At 38.4% G+C, this 18,561-nt stretch overlaps 2 protein-coding genes across 4 annotated transcripts in view; both read right to left on the bottom strand.

Moving 5' to 3' along the window:
- Positions 1-7,705, bottom strand: part of rab11fip3 (RAB11 family interacting protein 3 (class II)) — a 55,246-nt gene extending 47,541 nt beyond the window's left edge. The window contains exon 1 of one of the 2 annotated variants that reach the window (XM_061909277.1): positions 5,169-7,705. In XM_061909277.1, coding sequence (XP_061765261.1) covers positions 5,169-6,509 — 1,341 coding nt within the window. In that variant the 5' untranslated portion in view covers positions 6,510-7,705. The remainder of the gene's footprint in view (positions 1-5,168) is intronic. The other variant, XM_061909278.1, reaches the window with a different exon arrangement.
- A 2,219-nt stretch (positions 7,706-9,924) lies between these two features.
- Positions 9,925-18,440, bottom strand: decr2 (2,4-dienoyl CoA reductase 2, peroxisomal). Of its 2 annotated transcripts, none has more exons than XM_061909276.1 (10): positions 18,302-18,440; positions 17,772-17,892; positions 17,624-17,692; positions 15,191-15,242; positions 14,983-15,118; positions 14,632-14,756; positions 10,775-10,868; positions 10,591-10,695; positions 10,263-10,515; positions 9,925-10,143 (listed from the first exon to the last, which is right to left on the bottom strand). In XM_061909276.1, the coding sequence occupies exons 2-9, from the start codon at positions 17,870-17,872 to the stop codon at positions 10,295-10,297; spliced, it is 903 nt and encodes a 300-aa protein (XP_061765260.1). In that variant the 5' UTR covers positions 17,873-17,892; positions 18,302-18,440; the 3' UTR covers positions 9,925-10,143; positions 10,263-10,294. The 2 variants fall into 2 exon arrangements, with proteins under 2 accessions (XP_061765260.1, XP_061765259.1); XM_061909275.1 differs by having other exon boundaries at positions 10,327-10,515.
- Positions 18,441-18,561: the final 121 nt, after the last annotated feature.

The following is an 18,561-nucleotide window of genomic DNA, read 5'->3' as shown; positions in this document are numbered from 1 at the left end:
TTTAAGACTAAACTCAAAAGATTCTAATGAACCAAAGTGAAAGCCTCCAGTATAATGTTAGTGAACATTTTTATGGTACTTTATGCCTATTTCCACAAAGGGTGGGTATTGCATTAAGTGGGTAAGGGTCGTGTGTGGAGAGAAATGCATAAGGCATTTCACAGGAGATAATCCCTAAAGCTAAAACTATGCAAATGAGGAGATGAGGTTTCTGTTATTTGACATATGGAGAAAATGTCAGGCCAATAAAACCAATATGCTTGACAGACGCATTTAGATGATAACCCAAATCCCCTGGAACTGAATGCATGACGAACTAATCCACGAATGATTTTTGGTCACGTGACAGTGATGAGCCGTTTTTACCACAGGAAACTAGAAAAAGTTGCAGTAAATACACAGAACTATCACCTAGAAGAAATACACTTTGTCCCACTTACTCACACCTACTTAACAAATACGAGCGAGAGCACTGTTGCAGGAATGATGTTGACAAAAGAAATGCCAACTGAAATCTATTTTACTCGCTGTCTATCAAGAATACATCAACAATTTAAATACTTCCAATTTCAAAAGACAACACTCTGCTTGTACTACCACAAATACACTATCGTACAAAACAAAACAGCATTAATTGTTTAATACTGGCAAGACAAGTGAGTACAGCTCACAATGTACATGTTTAAAATTGTTTCTAAAGAGTAAATATTTTTCTCACCATTGTTACCCCCTTAGAAGGGAACATTATCACCAGACCTATGTAAGCGTCAATATATCCGTTGATGTTGCAGAAAAAATACCATATATTTTTTAACCGATTTCCGAACTCTAAATTGGTGAATTTTGGCGAATTAAATGCCTTTCTATTTATCGCTCTCGGAGCGATGACGTCAGAACGTGACGTCACCTAGGTAATAAAGTTGCCATTTTCTCAAACATATTACAAACACCGGCTCTCAGCTCTGTTATTTTCCGTTTTTTCGACTATTTTCTGGAACCTTGGAGACATCATGCCTCGTCGGTGTGTTGTCGGAGGGTGTAACAACACTAACAGGGAGGGATTCAAGTTGCACCACTGGCCCAAAGATGCGAAAGTGGCAAGAAGTTGGACAACATTTGTTCAAAATACGAGGGTGTGGGGAAAGCCGACGAAATGGTCAGTCGTTTGTTCCGCACACTTTACCGACGAAAGCTATGCTACTACAGAGATGGCAAGATTGTGTGGATATCCTGCGACACTCAAAGCAGATGCATTTCCAACAATAAAGTCAAAGAAATCTGCCGTCAGACCCCCATTTAATGTGCCGGAGTGTCTGCACATTTTACCGGCGATGCTAAGGCAGACATGGCACAGAGATGTATGGATAACCTGCAGATGGATTTCCAACGATGAAGTCAACGAAATCACAAAGGTGAGTTTTGTTGATGTTATTGAGTTATGTGCTAATCAGACATACTTGGTCCCGGCATGACTGCCAGCTAATTGATGCTAAAATGCTATTTACGCTAGCTGTATGTACATTTGAAACTATATTTTCATCCAGTGTTTCCCTCCACCCACATTTAATGCCAAAAAAAACACTTACAAATTGACGGATTTAAGTTGATCCAGTGTCACAAGATGCGAAACTTCCGATCGTTGGTCTGCACATTTTACCGGCGATTAATCATTGCAGACCAACGTCAGAATGTCAGTGTGGATGTCAGAATTCATGTTTTCCTCAATAAACAGCAGCTCCCCAGTGTCGGCAGCACCCATGCTGCCCCAGACCACTGTAGGCAAGACACAATTACCTCGGTACTCTCTTGTGTTGCCAGCTATTTATACAATTATGGCTGTGTATTGATTCATTTACATACACATACAGTATACGTACATATACACTATCATACAAACTGTATAAAGACTGCTCTAAAATAGACCCAAGTTTCATTTTTGTAATAATGTCTGTTAAAGGCCTACTGAAATGAGATTTTCTTATTTAAACGGAGATAGCAGGTCCATTCTATGTGTCATACTTGATCATTTCGCGATATTGCCATATTTTTGCTGAACGGATTTAGTAGAGAACATCCACGATAAAGTCTGCAACTTTTGCTTGCTAACAGAAAAGCCCTGCCTCTACCGGAAGTCGCGGACGATGACGTCACATGTTGATGGCTCCTCACATATTCATATTGTTTTTAATGGGAGCCTCCAACAAAAACAGCTATTCGGACCAAGAAAACGACAATTTCCCCATTAATTTGAGCGAGGATGAAAGATTCATGTTTGAGGATATTGATAGCGACGGACTCCCCCAAAAAATTAAGCGATTGCATTGGGACGGATTCAGATGTTTTTAGACACATTTACTAGGATAATTCTGGGAAATCCCTTATCTTTCTATTGTGTTGCTAGTGTTTTAGTGAGTTTAACAGTACCTGATAGTCGGAGGTGTGTGTCCACGGGTGTCTTGACGCGCAGTGTCTCAGGGAAGTCGACGGCAGCTTTATGGGCGCCACAAACTCAGCTGATCTCCGGTAAGAAGCAACTTTTTACCACAATTTTCTCACCGAAACCTGCTGGTTGACATTCGGTCGAGATCCATGTTCGCTGTGATCCATAGTAAAGTTTCACCTCCGTGAATTTTAAACAAAGAATTACCGTGTGTTTGTGTGGCTAAAGGCTAAAGCTTCACAACTCCGTCTTTCTACTTTGACTTCTCCAATATTAATTGAACAAATTGCAAAGGATTCAGCAACACATATGTCCAAAATACTGTGTAATTATGCGGTTAAAGCAGATGACTTTTAGCTGTGTGTGCGCGCAGCGCTCATATTTCCTAACAGCCCGTGACGTCAAGCGTACACGTCATCATTACGCAAGGTTTTCAAGAAGAAACTCCGGGGAAATTTAAAATTGCAATTTAGTAAACTAAAAAGGCCGTATTGGCATGTGTTTCAATGTTAATATTTCTTCATTGTTGTATAAACTATCAGACTGCGTGGTGGGTAGTAGTGGGTTTCAATAGGCCTTTAAGGTGATAGATCTACTCTGTCTTTACTGTGTATATAATTGAACAGTGTTTATGTTGTGTACAAGGTGTATTTATAATATGTTGTGTAAAGGAAATGTCATATTTTTGGGAAGCTCGTCTTGTATTTGACATTGTTTATAGGATTAGGCGCAATAAGTGTTGAACTTCAGCCTAAACCAGTGGTCTCAAAATCAATTTACCTGGGGGCCAGGGATGCAGAAACTGGGCTAGGCTGGGCCGCAAGAAAAGATTTCTTAAAAAAATCCAACATGCACTTTTTAATGAATTCACCTTCTATGAATGGCTTTCCCGCCCTAGCAACATACTTGCCAACTCTCACCATTTTTCCCGGAGACTCCTGAATTTCAGTGTACCTCCCGACAATTTACCGGTGCAACCATTCTCCCGAATTTTTCCCAATTTTCACCTGGCCGACATTATTAAGGGCTGCCGTGACTGCACTGCCTTTAACGTCCTCTACAACAGTGGTTCTCAACCTTTTTTCAGTGATGTACCCCCTGTGAACATTTATTTAATTCAATCACCCCCTAATCAGAGCAAAGCATTTTTGGTTGAAAAAAAGGGATAAAGAAGTAAAATACAGCACTATGTCATCAGTTTCTGATGTATTAAATTGTATAACAGTGCAAAATATTGCTCATTTGTAGTGGTCTTTCTTGAACTATTTGGAAAAAAAGATATGAAAATAACTAAAAAAACTTGTTGAAAAGTAAACAAGTGATTCAATTATAAATAAAGATTTCTACACATAGAAGTAATCATCAACTTAAAGTGCCCTCTTTGGGGATTGTAATAGAGATCCATCTGGATTCATGAACTTAATTCTAAACATTTCTTCACAAAAAAAGAAATCTTTAACATCAATATTGATGGGACATGTCCACAAAAAGTCTAGCTGTCAACACTGAATGTTGGATTGTTGTATTATTTTTCCACAGTTTATGAACTTACATTCATACATCATTGATGTATTATTCAATAAACATATGTTTAGAAGATTTATGAATTGCTGCTGTTTTTAAAAATGTTTTTATTAAATCTCATTTGTCCCTTGGCATACCTTCAAGTACCTCCAGGGGTCCGGGCAACCCCAAAGGAAGACTTCAGCTCCACTACATGTCATCGCGCACGCTTTTATATCACACAACCACATGCCGGCTCTGTATCATGTTATGTCAGACTTGTGCAGAACAACATCAGTGGCTGCAAGACATACTTGTTCAACAGCCATACAGGTCACACTGACGGTGCCGTATAAACAACTTTAAGACTGTTACAAATATGCGCCACACTGTGAACCAACAAAAAACAAGAATGACAAACCCTTTTTGGGAGAATTTCCGCACTGTAACACAACTCAAACACAAGAGAACAAATACCCAGAACACCTTGCAGGGCTACAATATACAACACCTCAACTTTCGCAAGTAGGGTGGGTGAGGGGTTTGGGGGGTTGGTGGTGGGGGGGGTGAGTATATTGTAGCTGGAAGAGTCAGGTCTACATTAGATTCTGGGTAATTGTTCTGGTGTGTTTATGTTGTATTAAGGTGCGGATGTTCTCCCGAAATGTGTTTGCCATTCTTGTTTGGTGTGGCACATATTTGTAACAGTGTTAAAAAAAATGTTATGGCCACCATTAGTGTGACGTGTGAAGCTGTTGATCAAGTACATCTTGCAATAATAAATTGCGTCTCACATGGCCAGATGCAACATGCAACTGGGCTTGCACGCAGTCATTTAAGGATATAGGGGGTGCTAAAGTGCCATTATGGCACTCCCTGAATATTGTTGATCTGGTGAAAATTGACAAGGGCTTCGAAAGAATTGGTGCCTTAAAATGCACGGGTGCCTTAAAATGCACGGGTCTCCCGGGAAAATTGGGACGTTGGCAAGCATGACCTATCAAGCGCCATTCATATTAAACTTGCGGGCCGTTGTCTTATCATAGTGCGGGCCGCATAATAACTTCTCGCGGGCCGCAATTGGCCCGCGTGTTTGAGACACCTGGCCTAAACCCCTTCGGCTTTTCACAGGAAGTTTTGAAGGCTCAAAAGATAATCAATACCAAACATTTTACCAGCATTCATATATATTAGCTTATAAAAAAAAAAAAAGACATCATCTTACCTGATCGGCCCCATACGCAGCAGCAAACTCCATAAACTCCTCAATGCGAACAAAGCCATCTCCATCCTGGTCTAACGCGTCAAATACAGTTTTAAGCGGCGAGGCTTCTTCCTCTCTTGTGTTCACAGCTGAAACCATGGGCAGTGAGTCATCTCCCACCATCTTAGAGAGGGAAACAGTGTCCACACTTGGCTCACTAGTCCATGCAGGCTCCGCAGTAGAAGTTTCCAACTCCGGGAGCGCCTCAGGACCGGTGTCATTGTGTACTCCCTCTTTCGGCTTCAAGTTCCAAGGACCCTCATCGTGGGTTAAGCACCAATCTAACGCCGTTGTCTCATTTGTTTCAGTTTTCCATTTGTTTCCCATCAGATCCTTTGGCGTACTCTCCGCAGAGAAGCTCTCGTAGCGGATGTCGCCATGGACAGAGGCATCCCCAGGTGACAAAATCACAGAAGATGAGTCATCCTCTTCTTGTTGCTCAATAGTCCTCAATAGTCCAGCATGTTCCACATGGGAATCTTCTGACGGATCCCATTGCACAGGACCAACAGGTTGATGGGTGAGTCCACTATTAGGATCTGGAACCTCTAAATCCATCAAAAGCCCAGACCCCTGAAAGAACGCCAGGGGTGTGCTGCTTTCAGGTTGCTCCTGCAGCGTTGAGCTACACTTTACTGCCAGAGACGTCACATGATCTGGGAATAAACCATTGTCTGCAGTTTCAGGTGACAAAGTCTCCCTGTGCTCCTCCAGTGACGGCGCTTCAGTGACATCATGTGACGCACATGAAGACATTGAGGTGGCGCAAACCTGATCTACGGACAGAAGCGACTCTCCTGGGTTTGTGTCGGAAATCCATTTAGACTGCGGACACACGGTCGCACTACTGTTAAAGATTAGCTCGGTCTGTCCCATGAGGGCGTCGCTGCCTCCGAGAGAGGCCTCCTCGTATGCAAACTTTTTCCCATCAGTGAAGTTGGGAGAAAAAAGCCACGAGAGCATGAAGTCACTGGCTTCATCTGGTTCCTTGTTTCTTTCCGTCTCCCCTCTGTGCGGAGGAACTTGTGACTCAGGAGAACGCCGCCCGTCAAAAAACAAATCTCCACAGGGATAATCACAAATATATAAGAGTTGATCCAACTCTACAGGCTTGTCTTGCTGGTAGGTCTTTTCTGTGTTGCCTTGTTGGGAAGTCAGGTTTTGGTCTCCAAAATGCAAACCTGTCTGACCAGTGTTGTTTGGACAAAGAACGGTTCCATTGTCTGAATTCAGGGTGAGAAATCCAAGAGGAAACGCTTGATGTGCGTGCCCCAAAGGGCTTGACAGCACTGTAGGTTCCATTTACTTTTGGCTACTTTATCGTCAAAATCCAGTCCGGCAACCAAAATGCCATTATTTCAAATATTATATATGAACATTTAAAGCTCAAAAAGGAACGGAAAATCGGACTTTACTGAGGGGCGATATAACTCGATTGGTAGAGCAACTTGAGGGTTCCAGGTTCGGTTCTAACTTCCACCATCCTAGTCACTACAGTTGTGTCCTCAGGCAAGACACTTTGCCCACCTCACACTGGTTTAAATGTAACTTAGATATTGGGTTTCAGTATGTAAAAGCACATTGAGTCACTAGAGAAAAGCGTTATATAAATATAATTCACTTTTCAGGCACAGTTAAGCCTTTTTTAAGCTAATTGCTTGGCAACCGCCTCTAGTAACCATGTTAGCTAATCCATTGTTAAAATTCTAAGCTATATTTAAATAGTTGGCGCTCTTGAAGCAGGGCATGTCCACTCTTGGACATTCAGCACTAACATACTTTAACATTTAGTCAGAAAGACGCAAAAATAAAGCACTTCATTAAATAAAGATAAACGTGTAAACATTTTTCTTACCTAAGACTATTCGTCGTGGGTGTCTGGCACGCTAAATGAACAAGAAACCGTTCGAACAGAAAAAAATAAAAATAAAACAAGATTATCTAAAAGTGTTATACGGGCTATTTGGCGTTTATCTGCCGGCGAAAGGAAAGTATTCCCGCAACAAGAATTAAAAGTCTTCCTTCCAGCATCGCACCGCTCCCCTGTCCATAGGCTAAACGTCGAGCAAGCTAGCCAAATTAGCTTATTAGCTCGCTAACACCAACAGGCCGTCCGCCCACCCTTCTAAGTGCCGGCGGAGAAGACCAAAACGTCGGCGTGGATGCCCGTCAATTCAGGGGTGTAGCCGCAGAGATCCTCGCTTCTTCGCACGTCCAAGGTGATATCTAGGCTACAGCTGTCGTTTTGCGGCAAGCCACAATCCACCTGTGTCCGCCCCTCCAGAAGGCCAGCGGAACGCCGCGGCGGTCATTCCGCACCTCAAAAAAGAAAAAAAGAACCCGTCGAGCAGAAACAGTCTTGTCGACTTCAAGGATTTTTAAAAGATGAAGAGAGAAGTTGTATCGTTTGCCGATGTCGACCACAGTCACGTACGAGCTCTCGCATCAGCATCAGCCGTGTCCCATCTCTCCCCCTCCTCCTTGTCATCATCATCGTCATCATCACCCTCCTCCTCCTCCTCCTCCTGCAACAAACACAGACACGCACACACACGCTGACGTTCCACGCACGCGTACTAAATACCCTGCAGTGTTTTTAGCTAAACAACTTGCTCATGTCACAAAAAATACAGCAACTTGTTAGTTTCTCTTCTGTGTCATCTCTACCAAGACACAAATTAAAAATGTTTCTGCTCAGTGATATTCATTAGATGTTGGTGTTTATAAATACTTATATACATATATATTTAAACAATATTTTTAACTCCAATGAAGATGTGCATTGAGAAAAAAAGGGTTTTAGCGACCTCACATGGCGGATATGGGTACTGACTGTCTTTGATTTGTTGCATAAACTTTATTGGGACTTTCATAGTCTTCAATTGTCATATTCAAGTTGCTTATTATTTATACATTAAATAAAATGTTGTTAGGGAAAATATGCCGCATTTGTTTTTTTTTCAGAATTTTTTTTATTTATGAGCCCCTCGGTGTTAATACTGTAGATTGTGATTCAACCCACTTCTATTGTTTTTTTTTTTTTAAACATAATTCCACCCATTGATATATTTGTAAAATAAAATAAAAATAAAAACTTATATATGGTTTTTGAAAAATATCATTCCAACATTTAAAATACTGTGGTATATATGTATGTGTATATATATATATATATATATATGTATATATATATATATATGTGTGTGTGTGTGTATATGTATATATATATATATGTGTATGTATATATATGTGTATATATGTATTTATATATATCAATCATTATGTATATATATGAAACATCATATATATGTTAATAAATACAGTATATATATATATATATATATATATAATGTATATATATATATATACACACGTATATACATGAAATATATAAAAAAAAATAGTATATAACAATTTACATGTGTGTATATATATATATATATATATATATATATATATATATACACACACACACACACACACACACACTTATATATATCCATATCCATCCATCCATTTACTACCGCTTGTCCTTTATCAATTCTAAATATTTATATCGCACTTTTATATTTCTAAAATATATTTAGCCTCATTCTATTGTTTTTGATAAATATTAATACATACTTATATAGCACTTACATCATTCAAAAAGATAGATACCTACGTTCTTAATAAATATGAGTACAAAATTATTTATATATTTATATTTTTAAAATATACATATATGTACATATATATATATTCTATTGTTTATGAAAAATATCACTACAAAATATGTATATAGTTAAAAAAATATACTGTATACTAATTTTTTTAATGAGTACAAAATATTTAAATAGTACCTCTGTATTTCAAATATATCTGTGTATACATACCCATATTCTATTGTTTCTGATCAATATTAATACAAAATATTTATATAGTATTTCTGTATTTAAAAAATACATATGGCCATATTCTATAGTTTTTGATAAATATGAATCCAAAATTATATTTGAGATTAAGGATTAATATCTATCAAAAACAAGAGAAAGTGTGTTAGAACACAACAATACCGAGGTGTGATAGCACATTTGAAAAATGAAGAAAAATAAATTACATAAAAAAATATATATTTTCTTTGAAAAAGTTGTACTAGCAAGTATTTATGTCCTCTTAAGAGAACAATGGAACTATGTTTTAAAATTAGGTTGAGCTACATTTTTTTTAAAAACATTAATTCAGTTTTGCCTTTGTAAGTTATTCCATTTCAAGCCATTCAAGATGTTTATTTTATTTTCTTAATATTTGTCATTTTACCTAACTTTTTACAGCACTTTGGGGCAACTTCAGCTGCAGTTTTTAAATGTGCTTTATAAATAAACCTTGATCTTGCTTTTAGTATTGTAAAAAAATATTGCATGTCACCTGCAAAAATCACATCACTTAAAAAGCACTCAATTTCTACCTTTAAAACAGAATAACTGGATGAATGTGTTTACTTCCTTCTCCCAAGTCAATGAAATATGTGTGTCGGAATGGTAGCCAGTTCTTCTATTATGCTGGACAAACCCCCAACAAATCACACATTTCTAGCATACCCCTGATATCCTCTCCACGGAACAACAGGTTTTATTCCTGTAGTGTTTTTGCATTTACAATTGTTTTTTCTTACAGAAGACAAAAATGCACTTCTGGGTCTAAGAATTATAGAAGATAGGCAAATAAAAACCCAACATTTGTACACATCATCATAAAAATGTTTTATTAACAGGCTAAAAAATGCAAATGGAATGTAATACTAATGTACATGAAATGCATGATGACATGGAAAAGATGATTGCTTTGATGAAGTCCTAAAGCTGTGTGGCAGGTTTCTTGTATTATTTTTATACAGCACTACAATAATTTTTATATGGTTTTCTTTACTTGTCTCTCTTTTCAGACGACCAATAACCTGCAAAGAAAAAAACAACTATAAATAGCTTTTAGTGAACAGTTTTTAAAATGTAGCCTAAACAATGCATGCTCTCTTTCTGGACAAGTTCTTCACAAGCTCCACCTCCTCCTACACACCTGGGTCAGGAGGAGGACAGGAGAGCCCCTGCTCAGAGTTTAGCGGATTTAGAGGCGGCTATACCCATCAGCTTGGAGATGTCGTTAGCAGAGGTCAGCCACGATCCGCCGTCCGCCACCAGGATGGCTCCTGTCACGTAGGACGCCGCCCGGCTGGCTAAGAAAAGAGTGCAGTGGGCCATCTCTGTCTTGTTGCCTGCTCGCTGCAAAGGAATGGACTGGAACAGACCAGCAGACTCCCCTCTTGGGCCACCTAGATTAAAAATCAAGGACTATGTGTACTGTACTGTGCTGTTGCGTTCAGATACATCATCAGCAGACTCTTTACCCAGTCTGCGGAAGCCCTCTGTGCCAGAAATCGGACCTGGGGCCACGGCATTCACTCGCACCCCGCTGGGTCCCCACTCCACAGCCAGGTGCTTGGTCATGGCATCTGGGAATGGGAATCCCCATGGTGGAAGATTTGGTCCATGGATAAGTGACAGTAAAATCGACTCGGAAACCAAACTTACCATTTGCCGCCTTGGCAGAGCCAGCATGCACCTGAAGCGCTTGGCCCTTGTATCCAAGTGTTGCAGAGATGTTGACAATGCTGCCGCCGTGATCCTGACAACCAAAAAAAGAGGAGAAAATTAAAAAAAAGGTCCTTTATTCAGGACAATGCACATTAATGAACGATCTGATTTACAGACTGGATACGAGCAAGATTTTGCATAGTTGCTTGTTTTAACTATTAAACGAACCAAAAATATGACTTATTTTATCTTTGTGAAAATATTGGACACAGTGTGTTGTCAAGCTTATGAGATGTGATGCAAGTGTAAGCCACTGTGACACTATTGTTCTTTTTTTATTATTTTTATAAATGTCTAATGCTGCGATGAGGTGGCGACTTGTCCAGGGTGTACCCCGCCTTCCGCCCGATTGTAGCTGAGATAGGCGCCAGCGCCCCCCGCGACCCCAAAAGGGAATAAGCGGTAGAAAATGGATGGATGGAAATGTCTAATGATAATGTCAATGAGGGATTTTTAATCACTGCTATATATGAAATTATAACTGTTATTCCAAACCAGAAAAAATAGGACCACAGAATGACAATGTCATGTTAAAAACACAAAATGCTCTAAAATGTATTCATAGGCTGTTCCAGAAATGACAGGACTGTTTGTCCAAAGGTTGTTTTTCTGTAATGTCTGGATGTCAAGGTGTCCTCTGGAGGAGGCTCTGGTGCTAAAACCTCCCTCAGTCCTCAGTTAAATGAGTGTGAAAAGGGGGAGTGGAGCTCGTCCATGGAGCATTTTACAAATTAAACAGCTATTTTTCAAATGAAAACAATTTTCAAAATTAAGGTTTTTATATTGTGTCAAACTGTTACACTGACGAACAGAGGTCAATGATTTTTAAAATGCCATTTCGGTTGTGTTTCCAGTGAGTGAGCAGGTTGTGAGGCAATAATCTATGTGTAAACATCCATCCATCCATCCATCATCTTCCGCTTATCCGAGGTCATAGAGTGTAAAAACATTTTAGCACAGTTGATTGTAATGGCAGGATTAAAATGATGCAGACTGAACTTGATTAGTTTTGCCAATGAGCTTGATTTGTTTGTTAAAAGAAAGTGTTGGGTCCAGTGTGACCCGAAGGTAAATGAACTCCTCTACAATATCACGTTCAACATCCCCCAGGAACACACTAGGACTGCCTTAGTTTTATTGATTTTCTTGTTGTTTAATGTTTTCGCAATAAACACGATTTAATGAGCCAATTCTGGACACTCATTAGGGCTGATGAGAGGATGTTTGATACTTCCTGTGTGCTTCGTCAGTGCTTCGAAAGTTCATATTCAAGCAGACATTTGCAAAATAGAGCTTTGTGGAAACTCCAAAGTAAAATATACTTCGATAATTTTTACAATCTAAACTGTCAGACAAGTGTAAGCAAAAGTATGTATACTGAAGGCCTGACAGACATGTAATTGAGAGAGGAAAGAAGGTGTCTGTTACCTGGTGTCATTTTATAGGTACTGCAGGAACTAATTCGCGTGTAGGGAATCACAGCATCAGCTAGGTAAAATCTATTTGTGCAACATGAATAATACATTGACTCTATTTCTTATTTTGGACTGAGTAGCCAGATCATTCCCTAAGTCATTTGTTCGTATTTCCTTCTGAAAAAAACACACTATATCTGAATCTCATTACACATGTCCTGTACTTCTTCAGTACACAAATGAACACTTGTGGAGTACATGCAACAGTGTGTGTATGTGTGTGTATGTACATACATAAAAAAAGTCCTAGAGAAAGTTACAATAGGCTGCACATCAAATAATAGCTAAGCCTGGTAGCTAAGCTTGGCCAAATAGCTATTATTACCTAGTGTGTGTGTGTTATGTGGACATAGTCTAAAGGAAAACTGCACTTTTTCTATCGTTCACAATCATTATGAGAGACATAATGATGGATGTTATTTTTTTAATGCATTCTAAATATTAAATTAATTGAATCAAGAGTCCGCATACAATAGAGCCTATTATGCCTATAAAGCCCTTAAAAAACACCCAAACACCTCCATGATGGTTTTATATACATGATGTAAGAATATATGTAATGTAGTAACGGGCACATTTACAATAACATTTAATATTTACGTATTCTGATCATGTAAGCAAAAGCGGCACATTATTTAAAAAAAAAACGCATCACAAGGTTTGCTTTTTTTTTCCCCCATCACTGATTACTACTCACTGCAGACTTTATGAAAGCCAACAAACATAATAAAACATCACTTGCTGTACAAGGTCTGTTGTCATTAAGATGCCGACTGCTAGGATGTTTAACTTTTAATTTTAAGAAACGAGGTGAAGGGAGGGGGGAAAGGGGACCAAGTGTCTTTTCATGCCGTTCCCATCAGTTCCGGGTCCTAAATGGCTGTCAAAGTGTAACAATTTATCAGATTACGTCCTCAACCCATATATTTTCCAGGTGAGATGCATGATTTATGATCTAGAATAAACTTCGCAGGAGCAAGAAAGCGAGGAAACACCAGACCACTCGATGATGTCAATATAGACATGCATGGTAGTGATCACGTGACCACTATAAATAGTTTTTCTGCGTCACCGCTTATAATAACAATGTCACTAATACGTGGTTAATATTCAAGTCCCAAAATGTAAGTAGAGTATTGTTGGCGCTTTCTGAATGGTTATTTTTTGGATTTTATGGGCGGAATAGAGGACCTCCTGTTGACTCCATTGTATGCAGACTTTTATTTAATATTTAAAATGTATTAAAAAAAAAAATCCATCCGTCGTCATGTTTTTCATGATTGTGAACGATAGGCAAAATAAAAATAAAAAAGTGCAGTTACCCTTTAAATGCTGGCGAAATATATATATTTTTTGTTTGTTTTATTTTGGTCTTTTGTGTTGTTCATGAACCATTTTTTGAATTGGTGTAGCTTATTGAAGGGTAAAAGTACCGGTATTAGTGTTTTATATTGTACTGCTTTTTGTGCACTCGTCTGACAAAGAAAATGAAAAAATGCTGGAAACTGGAAGAAGTCAGCATATAATGCTTCCAGCACGTTTAGCTTAGCTCCCTGTTGGCAGCCGCGTGAATTTTTTTCTACATTTAAAAACCCTTATTGTTGTCTAAATAACATGTAAGCGTGTTGCTTCGATGAACATTTTGTATAGTTTATGTTTTACAAACCATCTTCAAGTCGCTTTCTGACTGTATCTTATCAGAGACTGTCTTATTTACGTGCAAAAGTCCTAGCCAAGGTCAAGCGCCCTTCAACTTTGTCTCCAACCCGTCAACCTTGTATCATTTGTATCGCTTCCATATAGAGTCTGATGATAAATACTTTAGAACTATAAGCTAGTTTTTATTAGTAATGGCAGCTGCAGAAGATTTTAGGATGCATGTGCATGTACGAGCCAGTCTGCCCCAGAACAATAGAAGAGAGAAAGGAGTTTGTTGACTACAACTGGATAAAAATGGCGGATTCATGCAAAGCTCTTTGGTTAAACCGCTACCATGTATGGAGTTATCCTCTCATCTAACTAAGGAAAAATACACCACTAAAGTTTTAAAATCTAAACGGCCTGTTTGGAGCAAGTTTGGAAGAAAGCAAGATTATTTAATGAATATCTCCACCATGCCTCCATGGTTGCATTTTACATTTTCGGGACTTATAGGGAAAGGCACAAAAACAGGTACAAACAGGTAAGAAATGTTGGTTTTGCATAATGAGACTCCTTTAAGGATGTCTTGAGAGTTGTTTCAGTATGCTATCTAACTTCTACTGCCCTCTGATGGTCATTAAAGAGGGATGCATCTAAAACAACAGAGCTTCACTGTACCTTGAACCACTTCTCGTACACAACTTTGCTTGTGTTGAACGTTCCCATCGTGTCTATCTCCATAACTGTCTTGAATGCGTTAAAGGAAAGTGCAGAGGCTGGGCAGAGGAAGTTTCCGGCAGCATCTGTCACATACAACAAAATGAAAATAATCTTATGTTGTGATACGTCAGACTAGCACGAATGACCTTGCATTGGTGATATGTATTCTGTAAGATAAAAGGCTACAGAGAAGGGCGTTGGAGTTTTAAGATACCAGAAAAGTTAATAATTATACTACAAAATCTTTGGCACATGACCTTTGCTTCTGGAACATCATTCCATACACTTTTTTGTCATTTCTATTCTTACTGTTAATGAGAACGTCGACACGGCCCATTTCTTTCAGCGTCTCATCCACGGCTGCAGCAATGCTTTCAGGCTTCCTCACGTCCAAGCTCAGTGGGAGGCAGCGACGTCCCGAAACGGCCGATAGCTTCTCAGCAGCCTGAAAAAAGCATTCAATAATATCACCCAAGGCGAACATATAGACGTTTTGGTAACAAAAAAAAACCTTCACCTCTTTCAGCTTGTCAATGTTCCTGCTGGCGATCACTGTGTCACAGCCATGCCTGAAAAAAAGAACAAATAACCTAAAATATCTTCCTAAGAAGAGGCATGTTTAAAGGGGAAAAGCCAATTTTTGGGTCATTCATAATACTTATGAGAGACAGAAAACACTGATTTTCTTTTCATAGTAATTTGTAATAATCGTCTCGTTTTAGGTGGCTAGCAATGGTGCTAATGGCATTAATCCATTCTGCCTTTAAATAACTCAGAAAATGCATCCAAAAAGCCAATAATACTGAAGTATTAGCAATATTGGTATTGTAAGCGTTTACAGAGACAAACTTTTTTTTAGTCGCTCCGTGATCTAAAAGTGCTAACTAGCTTGTGCAGCTGCAGTGTTGACATACTGAGCTGCTGCTCATGATCGCCTGTTTGCTGGTGAAAGTTAATTTTGAATTATAAATTATGCCTCTATCCGGGATAAAAAAAAGGTTGTTGACATTAACCGAGAAATTTATCATCTGTGACAATCAACTTTTTCCGGGAGATGGCGAGAAAGACACAAAAAGGACGCACGCTAATTTGCGACAACAGCTTTATTTTAAACCCTTCCGGAGGATTATGATTGACTCCTTAAAGGCCTACTGAAACCTACTACTACCGACCATGCAGTCTGATAGTTTATATATCAATGATGAAATCTTAACATTACAACACATGCCAATAAGGGTGAGTTGGGTTACTAAATTGCAATTTAAAATTTCTCGCGGAAGTGTCATGCTAAAATGTTGCGCTATGATGACTTGTGTGCGTGACGTCACGCATTGTAGAGGACATTTTGTTCCAGCACCGTTCCCAGCTATAAGTAGTCTCTTTTCACCGCATAATTACACTGAATTCTGGACATCTGTGTTGCTGAATCTTTTGCAATTTGTTCAATGAATAATGGAGACATCAAAGAAGAAAGCTGTAGGTGGGAAGCGGTGTATTCTCAATTTCCTAATCCACAAATCTTTCATCCTCACTCAAATTAATGGGGAAATCGTCGCTTTCTCGGTCCGAATCGCTTTCGCTGCTGGTGGCCATGATTGTAAACAATGTTCAGATGTGAAGAGATCCACAACCCGTGACGTCACACGCACATCGTCTGCTACTTCCGGTACAGGCAAGGCTTTTTTACTAGCGGCCAAAAGTTGCAAACTTTATCGTCTAAGTTCTCTACTAAATCTTTTCAGCAAAAATGGGTGTTACCATTTAGTGGTCAAAAATATCCTTTTTTTTTTCCTTTGTCATGAAAAAGGGACGTTTTTGTCTTGAAAAAGGGAGGTTTTTGTGGTTGGTGCACTAATTGTAAGTGTATATTGTGTTTTTTATGTTGATTTAATAAAAATTAAAAAAAAAAATTTTTATTTTTTTATTTTAAATAAAAATGAATAAAAATATTCTTCTGCGGCCCAGTACCAATCGCGGCCCGGTGGTTGGGGACCACTGCTTTATATGATTCATTGTTAGCTGACTTTCATTAACGTTTATTTACAAGGTAGACTTCGTTAAAAAAAAGTGTTTGTCTCACATAAGGATTGTGAATGATAGGCAAAAGTTAAAACATTAATACGCCACTGTATGCTTGAAATGAAGAAAATATGTAAATATTACACGTAACTATGGATGTGCCGGTTGCTGCATTACATACTTATAAAACATTGGAGGTGTTTTGATGTTTTTTAGAGTGCTTATATGTTAGCTGACTTACACAAATGTTTATTTACAAGTTAGACTTCATGAAAAAAAAAAAATTGTGTTTTTTTCGCAAGGATTGTGAATGATAGGCAAACGTTTAAAAATTAATACGCCACTGTATGCTTAAAATGAAGAAAATATGTAATACATACATGTATCATTTACATATTTTCTTCATATTAAGTATACAGTGGCGTATTCATTTTCAATTAATTGTTTACCATATCGTCTACATGTAACTTAAATGTAATATATACGTATTTTTTTCATTTTAGGCATTCAGTGGCGTATTATTCTTTAATCATTCGCAATCCTTATGTGAGATTGACACATTTTATTTAGTTTTTTTCATGAAGCCTAACTTATAAATAAACATTAATGAAAGTCAGCTAACAATGAAGCCTACAAAGCACTATAAAAATACATCAAAAGACCTCCAATGTTTTATAAGTATGTAATGCAGCAACAGGCACATCCATAGTTACTATGGATGTGCCTGATGTGTCTTTTGATGTTTTGTTTTTTTTACAGTGCTTGATAGGCGTCATTGTTAGCTGACTTTTATTAACCTTTATTTATAAGGTAGACTTCACAAAAAAAAAGTGTGTTAGTCTCACATACGGATTGAAAATGATAGGCAAAAGTTTTAAAAAAAAATGCGGTTCTCCATTAAGGAGAAAATAAAACATACTATTTCTCGCACCTCATGAAGATTTCAGCTATCCTGAGTCCGATTCCTGATCCGCCACCAGTGATAAATGCAACCTGATCTCTAGAAACACAGGCATAAATCGTGAGCTGGAAGTAATTGTACTAATGACAATGACACATCTTTGTTCTGGAACACCTACTTGAGTAAGTCGGGGCTGTAGATGTGTGTGTATGAAGTCAGGCAGTCATCAGTTCCAACATCTTCAGGTATAACATCACCTGATCTTTGGAGCTGAGCCATGCTCAACAAAATAAGAGTGCCTGCAAAAACATAGCATTCAGGATTAACCAAGACAAGTATCTTACAAGTAAATCTGGTAAATGTTTAGAAATATGTACAGAGTCAGCAATGGCTTTAACCATGATAACAATTCACTAAGATTTTTCTCATGTTAAAAAAAAACACCAGACAGACCAGGAGTGTCATGAAAACGTGCTAAAATATAAGATAATTGCACTACTATTAGCATAAGTTAAAATATTTAGCACATTATAATTTTAATCAGTTATTTTTTTAATTTCTAAGAAACATAAATGTAAGCTAAAAGGCAAACTTATGCTAGCATGTTGGTGAAGTGAGCCCAGCAGGCAAGTGAGAAGTAGCTACTTTAGCCTGTGTTGAGCGTTACCGCCTGCCGCCGAACAAACGTGTCAATAATGTTTGAAATACCTTTTTCAAAAGAGGAATTTCCAAAATTGTCACCAGCCGAAGTCGGAGTTGCTTCATATACCCCCTTGCCCTTTACTTAAGTGGGAACTACTTGGACCTTGGACGCTAGTTTTCCAAGTCATGTTCGCAAAGCATTATGGGAAATTGAGTTTCTTTTCCGTCTCAATAATGAAAAGGGTACAATAAAGTCTAGCTCAGTGGTTCTCAAATGGTGGTACGCGTACCCCCGGGGGTACTTAAAGGTATGCAAAGAGGTGCGT

Source organism: Nerophis ophidion, linkage group LG08 (assembly GCF_033978795.1).
Source record: "Nerophis ophidion isolate RoL-2023_Sa linkage group LG08, RoL_Noph_v1.0, whole genome shotgun sequence".
Taxonomy (NCBI): domain Eukaryota; kingdom Metazoa; phylum Chordata; class Actinopteri; order Syngnathiformes; family Syngnathidae; genus Nerophis; species Nerophis ophidion.
This window is presented reverse-complemented; position numbering and strand designations above follow the sequence as displayed.